We start from the raw sequence: 11,998 nt of genomic DNA, 5'->3' as shown, positions 1-11,998 counted from the left end.
ATGTGATAGACTTTCTTTGACATAGTAAAATATTCGATTTTTTTTTTTGACAAATTCTATCATATTCTATTTTATATTTTAATTTTTAATAATATCTGTTCTTTCCAAAAACAAAAACATTATGTGAAACAAGTTCTCCTTAAATACTTACTAGATATAGATAAGTAACACGTGTCCACTTGTCCAAACAATGACATATCTCTTCGCTTTATAAAAACACTATAACCCCATCAAATTGAACATCTCCTTTCCAAAATTCAGTGACAAGGGAAACATGGTGTCATTGAAAGAGCAAAACCCCATTTACGATATCAAAATCTCTAGCGTCGTTCCTGGGATTATATCTGGGAACAATGCGTTTCAGGAGCTAACTCCCATGGACCTATCCATGAAGCTGCACTACCTTCGATTCGTCTACTATTTCACAGCTCCAGCGTTTGATGGCATGACAACAAGGAACATTAAGGAAACAATGTTCATTTGGTTAAGCTATGCCTATATCCCATGTGGTCGATTTAGAAGGACAAACTCAGGTCGTCCATTCATAAAATGCAATGACAGCGGGTTGCGAATCATCGAAGCCAGGTGTCATCTAAACCTCGATGAATGGCTCAAATCTAAAGATGATTCGAGAGACAGGCTTCTTGTTCCTAACAACGTTATTGGCCCCGATCTAGAGTTTTCTCCATTGGTTATGATACAGGTTTGCTTGCTAATCTTGTTTTTTTTTTTTTTTTTTTTTTTTTTCTACCAGAAAACAGCGGTTATATATCTTTTTATTTTTTTTCAAGTTAAAGATTTTATAACGTCAAACTTTTTACTTATCTTTTTTCACGTTTAAACGAACAATTTTTTACGATACGAACGACAAGTGAAAAAGTTAAAAACATTCATAAGTTATAAAAAGCTATACAAAAAATTTTCTAAGCTGTAAAAAAAAGTTACAGATTCGGATTATCGTGTTTTTTAAAAGCAGTTTCATATTAAAAAACAAAATATTAAAAAGTTACGATTAAATATTATAAAATTTGCATTAAATAATGTAACCGGAAAAAGTTATGATTACACCAAGTCAAATTTATTCCAACTAAAGAATAATGACTGTTTTAATAAAAAGTAGTAAACATAATAAAAATAATAAAAAAATCCTATTAAAGAATTATTTGTAAAAATCTTTAAAAAAAAGAAAAAAATGAAAAATAAAAGATTTAATTAGAAAAATAATCTAAACAATAATCTTTTTTAATAATAAGATATATTTAAATAAAAATAATCTAAATATGTAATTTAATAAACAATTAATAAAAAATAATAGTTAAAAAATGATTATATCTAAATAGTAATTTTTTTTAATAATAAGTTTCTAAATAATTAATTTAATAAACGAATAATAAAAAATAATAATCAAAAGATGATTAAAGTTTGTCAGGAAATTGTTTTTTTTTTTTTGAAAAGTTAGGTCTTTTTTCAAGAACCAATATATATATATATATATATATATATATATATATATATATATATATATATATATATATATATATATATATATATATATATATATATATATAGGCTTAGGTTATTTTGTTTTTATTAAGTATTGTGTGCCAGAATGCACAATCTAGACCAACGGGTGAAATTAATCAATGGACGTGATTTGAGAGCGTATGATATTACAATGGGATAACATGTACCATATAATCACACAATTTTTAGCAAAAGGGTATTTTGGACAATTAACTACATTTATAAAAGAAAAATTTTGGATTTTTAGGGATGATTAATTCTCCTAATTTAAAAAAATCTTAATTTTTTAATTAATTCAATTTCAATTTTTACCGATTTTATTCTGTCAGAATATTTTTTGTTAAAATAAAGATCTTTCAGAATTTTATTCTAATAAAATATTATTGAAGAAAAACAAAATTCTTGAATCAGATGTTGAAAAATAACAAACATTTCAATATATTCTTATACATCCGAACTTAAATACAAATTCATACATATTCTTACAGACTAAAAACCTTATACATTTTAATATAATTATACATATTCTAAAAGAATATCAACAAAAATGATTAAAATTCTTAAAAAATAACAACATTCTTAAATTGTGAGTACGATCAAACTTTATTCATTCATCAAGTTATTCCTATTAGGTCTTCAACGCCTTCTTCCAGTCATTCCTATCACAAATACAAAAAAAAATGTTAAAAACATGTTACTTGTAATTAACTATCACTTAATATATTCTGGTTGAATACATAGAATATGACAGAATACATCGATTTTATTCTGGTACAATACATTCTGATAGAATACATAGAATACATTTAAAAGTATTGTATTTATTGCTAATATAATTTTAGATTTCAAATATACAATAACGAGGGTATGAATATTGGATATTTTCCACATATTGTTTATTTAATCAAGTGATTACAAATGCTTTTGAGAAGAGTTTTCTCATTCATACAATGTTTAAGTTCTAAATTGTCTCAAATTTATAAAAATCTCTTATAAACGGTTAATCAAATCTTCATCCTCAATTGATTAAAAAAATCAAATACCAATAGCAAAGATTGATGTTACTCAGGTAATTAACAAATAAGGAGTTAATAACAACAACAAAAAAAACATATCAAAAGGTTTAATGATGAAAATAAAAGAAATACTTTTTCAGACAATTAACAAATAAACATACCACATGTTAGAACCAAGTAACACAAACAACCAAGTAAGAATTATTTTTGTGTTCTTGAAGAATTTGAACATCAAAATCTCCTTGAGGCATTTCTACAAACACCTGGCATGCAACACAGAAATCAAATTTTCTTTCAGGCCATTTCTACAACAAAGCTGCCAAATTCTCTTTGAGGCATTTCTACAAACATTCATCGATTGTTAATCAAACGAACACCTATGTAGTTCTGCCAAATCAAACAAGAACAAAAAGAAAAGAATGAGCCTTTACCTATTGATTGAATCATTATTGCCCAACTTCCTCCAACACCGATTCCACCCACCTGCCGATTGCCACCACCCCATACGACTTACTGTCACCTTACAACTCCCAATTTGCAACCACCCTTGTGCCCTCACGATCTCTGAACCACCGGACCACCATTCGACTTCCATCAATCGCTTGATGCCTTCTTGATCTGATGAAGACGACGATGAGGACCGAAGTCCCTTTCTCAACCCTCCTTGCGAATCTATTGACCCTCACTAGTGCCCTTGATTTTTGACTGCTCCCATTTGATCATTCCTTATTCCCGATCTGTTGAAGAAGACGCGTCACCAAAAAAAAAGGGTCGATGATTTGCATTAGGGTTTTGGATATGATGGTTTGAAATAAGTCAAATAATAGTAGACGTGATTTAAGGGATATACCAAATATATAAGAATTTATTTTTAGTTTCTAAAGATAAAATGACTCATCTACCCTTTTTTTTACATTAATGATTTATTTTTTTCTTGAATTCTCATTGGTGCATTTAGGCACACAATAGTTGCTAAAAACATTTGAACCTAGTCCTATATATATATATATATATATATATATATATATATATATATATGCTTAGGTTAGTTAGTTTCTAGTAACTATTGTGTGCCAGAATGTACAGATATGGATCATCGGATGGAATAGAATCAAAAGTCATGATCTAAGGGTCTATTATAGTACAATAGGGTAGCATGTATCATATAATCACACAAATTTCACTATTAGGGCATTTTAGTCAATTGAGACAAAATTAAAAAAGAAAAAATCGGGATTTATGGGATAATTAATGATTTTGATTTAAAATTTTTGATTTTTTTTCAAATTATTTCAATTTCAAACGTTATTTGTAAACATAAACTGATTTTATTCTATCAGAATGTTATTTTGTTCGAATGATATTCTGTAATTCTGTCAGAATGGTATACAACTATGAACATAATATTATAAACACATATTATCAGGACCAATAATTTTTAATGAATACAACTTTTATATAAGACAAATTTTAATAGTTTAGAATAAGTAATTACATTCATTCTTAAAAGAACACAACTATGAACATAAACTACATTCATTCTTGAAATCTCTTGCAAAAAAATATATATCGACATTCTTGAAAGAATCCTCATTCACTTTCTTGTTTCGTTTCTAGATGTCTTGTGTATGTTAAACCTCTAAGCCACTTCAAAAATATGTTAGCATTCTAGGAGATTGATATTTTGTGAGATTGACATTCTGTTAGAATTGTATTGCATGAGAATGATTTTATACAATGAGTCTTTCCCATCAGGTCTTCAAGCCATTTCTATCACAAATTCATTTTCAAATATTTTATGTGGAAGAGGAGCCACCCAAACGACTACCATGGTCGATGACTGTCCTGCTGCCTTCGTTCTTTCTACTTTGGCTCAGATGTCTTCCCTCTTCAATCGATCAAGAACCCGGGATAACCATCCTTTCTCCCATTCGGTCGAGCAATAAAAATGCCCCATGTGAGCTGCTACTGCCATTAGTTCCTCCCACCGAACCACCACTTTCCTACTCCCTGTTCGCAGTTGGCATCCATCATCGATCCACCCCTATTATTGCATTTTGTTCGTTTTCCCTTATATTGATCGAGTTCTTTTTCGGTTTCTTTTCTTCTAGTCGAACTCAATAAACAAAACACTAACCTGAAGTCCCTAATCTCCTCCGATTCGCACCTCACAGCTGGAGTAGAAGAGGAACAGATTTCGCATATCCCTTCTGAGGAAGACGAAGCGTAGAGCTGCTTGAGCAGCCTTATTGCCTTCGTTCATCTTCTCCTTCTTGATCAGACGAGGATCGAAGTCATTTTCCCCCAATTCACATCGTCGACAACATCGATAAGAAAATGAAAGGATGTAGAAATAGAATACGTATATATGAGAGGCTATGGTTAAATAATTGGTTAAACATATTTTTATGGTAATTTCCATGAATTAAGAGATTTTATTTTAGTTATCATGATAAAGTTACATAATTACCTTTATTACAATTTGTAATTATTTAATTAATCCTAAATTCGTATTGGTGGTTATTATAGAAAAGGAAAATAGGACGAATGTTTATATCAACATTTTATATGGTTAGCGGGTGGCAGATTCATAAATAAAAACAATTTTTTTAAGGATTGTATTACTATAAATTTATTTATTTCCGAATGCAATTTTCATTATAAACCGACAAATTTATATTAAGTTCACAATTATCAGACTTTATAACGGACTGACAACGGATTTATGACGAATTTTCACTAAATTTATATTTGATTGGAAAACTTAAAAGGTAGCTCATACTACTCAGTGCTACATACTAAACCCATCTATGTGGTTGAAATGCATTTTTCAATAGAGAAATAAACAAGTTTTGTCTGTTATAGAATAAATTAAAAATAATAATCAGAAAAATTAAACAAAATAAAAAACAAAAAAACTATAATAATCACAGAAATCACATGTGGTACTTAGGGCTGCGAATGCGATTTAGCTTATCTTCCGTGATTTACTCACGTGGCAACAAAATTAGCCCATACGTAGTTAAAATCTAAAAGGACAAAATTGCAAATTTGGTTGATGTGGTTTGTCTCAAACAATAGATTTTATTTAGTGTAACTTTGGTACGATTTGTTTTAATCTTTTTCAAAATGACGAGTTTGTCCTTATAAAGGTCTTTTTCTGTTTCTCTTATATTTTCATAACTTTTATGATTTAAAATCAAGCAAATGCAGTCCAACTCCTAATAACCCTATCCCACCGAGATGTCTCTTGTAACACACACATATATCATCTTTCTTTCTCACTCTCTATTCAATGTTGTCGGAGCACCACCGTCGTCGTACTAACACCTCTCGTTGGAGAAGACGACGACATCGTAGATATTCAACGTCTAGCCGCATCTGCAAAATTTGTCGATGACGACATAGATCTGAACGACAAAGTTGGAGTCCCTGTGTCGATCTGAACTCCGTCGCCTGTGTAAATGTGTTTGCTGAACTCTACCGGAATAATATGAACAACCACCACCGCCTACCAGAATGTCGATCTTAAAACCCTAACTCCACCATAGATAACTACTGATAACACCACTCTTTTCGTTCGTATGATCAGCTGGTCCGCCCTCCCTCGGATCTGCAAACCTTGGCTATAACGACATAGATCTACAAAAATACATATGTAAACCTTTTCATCTGACCACCCTCCCTCTGTCTCTATTTCTTCACAGATTCTAGCGTCGTCGCTCCTAACCTTACACCAACATGACTTTTATAACTGTTTAAAGAGGGGTAATAAGGTTTTAATTGTGTCCACATTAGGTCCCTGTTTTTAATATTTTTATCATTTTATCTAACTCTTTTACAATTTATATTAGTATCTAATTAGATGGCTTCATTATTTCATCTTCTCATTTTAGTCGCATATTCACCACAACTATAGTTTTGATTGAAATGTTACATAGCAATTTTTTTGTCATTTTTACAAAATAATAATAATAATAATAATAATAATAATAATAATAATAATAATCAAACTCTTAGTGTTTAAAGTTATGTTTGGTGTGCCACAGCTAGCTGATAAGCTAGTTTATTTTCAGATCTTTTTAAAGTTGTCATGTTTGGCAAACCAAAAAATAGCTTATAAGATAGCGTTTAAAAAAAACTACTTAAAATAGTTTTTTTTTTTTAATTTTCAAATATACCTCTTAATTAAGCTACTTTTTAGCTTGTCAAACATGACAACTTAAAAAAGATTAAAAAATAAACTACCTTACAAGTTGTGGCGCACCAAACATAACCTTAATCACTAAGACTTCGATTATTATTAGTTTTTTTTGTTTGTTTGTTTTTTTTTTTTTTTTTTTTTGTAAAAATAACAAAAAATTGTTATGTAACTTTCAATTGAAACCATGGTTGTGGTGAATGTACGACTAAAAATAAGAAGATGAAATAATGAAACCATCTAACTAGATACTAATATAAATTGTAAAATAGTTACTCGAAATGATAAAATTATTAAAAATAAGGACCTAAAGTGGACAAAATTAAAACCTTATTGCCCCTCTTTAAACGGTTATAAAACTCATGTTGGTGTAATATATACAAAAAAGACCTTATGGACCTAATGTGTACAAAATTAAAATCTTATTACCTTTTTTAAACGGTTATACACAATCATATTGATAAAATATGTGCAAATAAAACCTTAAGGATTTAATATAAACAAAATTAAAACCTTATTATTCACTTAGGCCATTAACCCTACAATCACATGTAAACCACACCCATATAAGAATAGAGTCTTGATATTTTGACTTCCTACCATAACAAATTTTATTTAACAACTTTGAATTTTAGTTTTTTTTTTTTAAATTGGCGCTACATTTTTTTGGTAAAACAAACATAATTAGGGCTGTAAATGAACGGAACGAATACGAACGGAACTTGTTCATGTTCGTTCGTTTAAGTTAACCGAACAAATGAACGAACACGAACGGTTAAACGAACGAGTTTCTTATTCATGTTCGTTCGTTTAACAAATTACATTGTTCATGTTCGTTCGTTTATGTTCGTAAACATGTTAAACTAACATAAACAAACGAATATAAACGAACAAAGATAAACAAATATATATGAACATAAATGAACATATAATATAATAATGTAATCAAACACAATTAAACATATATAAAGATAAAAGGAACTTATATGAACGAAAATAAGCAAACGTAAACGAACAATATAAACGAACGTTCACGAACATAATTGAACAAACGAACCTATTGTTCATGTTCGTTCGTTTAACTAAACGAACGATAATTTGTGTTCATGTTCGTTCATTATTAAATAAACGAACATAAACAAACTTCACGCCGAACGGTTCACGAACAGTTCGTTGAATGTTCAGTTCGTTTACAGCCCTAAACATAATCATAAGAAGTTTATAATATAATGTTTTGAATGTATACAAAGTGTTCGATCAAATATTTCTTTAACACACCATTGACACTTTAGTTTCCAAATACATAAGTTGTACCAAATACATAAGTTGTAGACTTATAGTCCTTACGAATATAAAAGTGTGTAGTTTGGAATACATTAATGCATTATTATACATTTTTCCTATCAGTGTTATAATAATTTCAACAAGGACCATCTATCACAACTAATTACAAAAAATAATCGGCATATATATATATATATATATATATATATATATATATATATATATATATATATATATATATATATATATATATATATAGTTAGGTTCATGTGAGACGGTCTAATTTTGTGAGACTGTGAGACGTAATCCTAACCACTCATTTAGTAGATAAAAAAAACAATTTTAAAATGCAAAATAATAAAAAAAAAATCGATTTTTTTTTCAAATATTATTTTCGGAATTTATATTTTCCAAAAGAAAAATAAAAAAATACCAAAAATAAATAAATAAATAATATATTTTTTACATATTCTAGTAGAATATTAGAATATTTTACATATTTGACAAATCTATTGCAATATTCTAACATTCTAAAAATTAAATTAGAATATTTACAATGTAATATTATATTAGATTATTTCACGTATTTTTCAAAAAAAAAACGGTAACTTTTTTTTAGGCAATTAAAGTTCCGAAAATAATAATTAAAAAAAGAATTTTTGGGTTTTTCCTTGTATTTTGTATTTTAAAATTATTTTTTGATTTGGTCTCATGGTCTCACAAAATTAACATGGTCTCAAATGAACCTGAACATATATATATATATATATATATATATATATATATATATATATATATATATATATATATATATATATATATATATATATATATATATCACTGTTGTAAAAATCTCGATTAGGTCCCGATTAATCCATAGGTGCTACTCGACCGATTAGAGGGCACCTAGCAATTAATCCTTGCATACACAATGAGTGAAGCAATAGAACTTCAAGAAAATTTAACATTATGAAGAAGTTATATTTCAAGAGAAACTATTTACGATATGATTAGTCTTTTATTAATCATATTAACCTGTTTTGTTATGATATTAACGGTATTTATGAACTTTTAAATGATATTACTCATATTTAATTTTTTTTTTAAATTCAACAAATTAACAATTAATGGTCCCCGATTAATCCCCGCCTAGCCGATTAATCCCTTAACCTCAGTACACCAACTAGCTAACGTCAAACGATTTTTACAACCTTTATATATATATATATATATATATATATATATATATATATATATATATATATATATATATATATATATAGCTCTATTAACAATAAAAAACCCTAAAAATCATAAAAATGCATAAAAAAAATGCTTAGAGATCACAAAAAAAAATTGAGGTTTTTTTTATAAATAATTGCAGCTTTTTCTTAAAATTCGCTGAAAAAAAATCAACTTTTTTTTATAAAAAAAAAAATCAAAATTTTTTTAGTGAATTTATATAGAAAGCTGCGACTTTTTCAAAAAGAAATTCAAAAAAAGTTTTGTGATCTCATAGTATATATATATATATATATATATATATATATATATATATATATATATATATATATATATATATATATATATATATATATATATATATTGGGTTCAACAATGAACAATTTTAAACCTTAGAACCAATGAACCAATTTTTTCTCAACTTTTAAAGCAAGTTTTTCATATAAAAAAAACAAAATTATAGATATCCATAAATTTTTATCCTCTATCCATTGATATAAAAAAATTATCTGTTCAGATTTATATTGTAAATTTGTTCAGATTCACATTGTGAGTCTGTAATATTCACCCTGTGAAATCTATGCGGATTCACACTGTGAATTTGTGCAAATTCATACAAAGAATTTATACAAATTTAATGAGTTATAGTACAGATTCACAATGTGCAATATAACTCTTCTAAGGAGTCATAATTCTTCTAAGGAGTAATACTTTATGTATATCCTCTTGTTAACCATTTTTTTTTTTGTTTTTTTGTGTTAATATCATATGATCATCTAAAAATATTTAAATAACTAGCATTTAGCTTCTTTCTTTCTATACAGTTAACTAAGTTTAAATGTGGGGCCACATCAGTTGGGATGAGTTGGTCCCATGTACTTGGTGATGTTTTTTCCGCTGTGACATTCATGAGACTATGGGCTGAAGCCATTGTTCACCATTACCCTGCACAACCACTCACTATGGCTCAACAACAAACTCAAACATATAATATCAAAAGCCTAAACTCGAGCAAAGATCTATTTTCTATAAAACAAATTGGCCCAGTTGGAGATCATTGGTCTACTTCAAATAATACTAAAATGGAAACCTTTTCCTTTCATATTTCGATGTTCGAATTGATTCGATTGCAAGCGAAGATATGTCAAGAGAAATCTGGGCCACAAGTTCCTTTATTCGAATGTATTTGCGTTGTACTTTGGAATTGCTTAGGAAAAATTAGACAAGGGTTGGGATTACAAACTGTAACTGTATGCAAAAGTGACTTCGGAAACAGAACCAAAGGAATTATTACAAATAAAAGTCAAACAGTTGGTGTTGTCAAAACGGATATTCCAATAGATGAATGTAACCTTATGCAACTAGGGTTGCTGATGATGAATCATGTAGTCGATGAGCGAATGAAAATTGAAGAAGTAATGAAGATGGATGATAAGCTTCCCGATTTTCTCATTTATGGAGCGAATTTGACTTTTGTTGATCTAAGTGACGTCTCGTTTTATGAATTTGAAGTGAGAGGACAAAAACCATTTTATGTAAACTGTTTTATTGATAATATTGATGATGAAGGTGTAGTTTTGGTCCTTCCAACACCAAAAGGATGCTCCGATGGAAGGATAGTGAGCATAACCTTGCCGGAGAATAAGGTGGTCGACCTTAAAATGGTACTTAAGGACGATTGGCAAATTGAATAAACATCTAATGGTAGATGTATTTTCATGAATTGGGTTTTTAATATTTATTTATCTTGTACCACATATAGCAAAATTTATCTTTTTTAATAAGTAAATCTTTTAGTATGTGATATCATCCGTTGCCCGATAAAATATTTGGAGTGCATAAAGAAAGTTACAAAACAATATTATTGATGCAAGCAATCCCAAGTTGTCATTTCCGTCTATTTTAATGATTGACAAGTGTGTTTTGTTATCAAACAAAATATGTTGTAACAAGTAAGCAAATATTTCAATAAATGAAGTTGAAAGAATCAGTATTTCCAACAATTAGTGGGCGTGAGTAGTGTTAAATAGTTTATTCTTTTTGTTGTTCATACACCTTTGTATAGTATAGACTATAGAGGGCCTTTTATGTAACTTGTATCTGATATATATATATATATATATATATATATATATATATATATATATATATATATATATATATATATATATATATATATATATATATATATATATATATATATATATATATATATATATATATATATATATATATATATATATATATATATATAGGAGTAGGATCAAATGAGAACACCAAAAAGATTGAGAACGCGAGAACAAAGTATATTCATTTGCGATTTCATGTATTAATTTGTGGAGAAATGATAAATTTTTACGCATTTAATTTCAATTGAAAATAAAAAGCATATTCATGTTGATTGTGCATAGAAATTTATCATTTCTCCACAAATGAATTCATGGAATCACAAATAAATATACTTGTTCTCGCGTTCTCAACCTTTTAGGTGTTCTCATTTGATCCTTTCCCTATATATATACACACACACACACATGTAACCCTAATTAACGGGCTTTCATATTAATCAGCATGGTATAAAGCTTAGAAACCGGTCGCACAAACTATGCATCATAAATGATTTTTTTCCCGGTGTTGCCTCTTGTCGTTGCTCTCATCTGCTACCGATCTTAGCCACTACGTCATTGTCTACCCATGTCGATGATCGTCTACTTCTCCCTTCGATCACAGT

The 11,998-nt window shown here is 28.4% G+C and overlaps 1 protein-coding gene across 1 annotated transcript; it reads left to right on the top strand.

Moving 5' to 3' along the window:
• The first annotated feature begins 249 nt into the window (after nucleotides 1–249).
• Nucleotides 250–11,066, top strand: LOC111896973 (protein ECERIFERUM 26). Its single transcript, XM_023892948.3, has 2 exons — nucleotides 250–703; nucleotides 10,092–11,066. Exons 1-2 carry the CDS (start codon nucleotides 275–277, stop codon nucleotides 10,959–10,961), a joined length of 1,299 nt encoding a protein of 432 aa, XP_023748716.1. The 5' UTR covers nucleotides 250–274; the 3' UTR covers nucleotides 10,962–11,066.
• The last annotated feature ends 932 nt before the right edge of the window (nucleotides 11,067–11,998 follow it).

The sequence above is a fragment of the Lactuca sativa genome, chromosome 1, assembly GCF_002870075.4.
Source record: "Lactuca sativa cultivar Salinas chromosome 1, Lsat_Salinas_v11, whole genome shotgun sequence".
Lineage (NCBI taxonomy): Eukaryota > Viridiplantae > Streptophyta > Magnoliopsida > Asterales > Asteraceae > Lactuca > Lactuca sativa.
Note: the sequence above shows the minus strand (reverse complement) of the source record. Positions and strands in the feature narration are given on the sequence as shown.

Coding starts and splice junctions, on each gene's coding strand:
- LOC111896973 (XM_023892948.3), top strand. CDS start 275: ATGGTGTCATTGAAAGAGCAAAACCCCATTTACGATATCAAAATCTCT. Junction 704..10,091: donor CTCCATTGGTTATGATACAG/GTTTGCTTGCTA, acceptor CTTTCTATACAG/TTAACTAAGTTTAAATGTGG.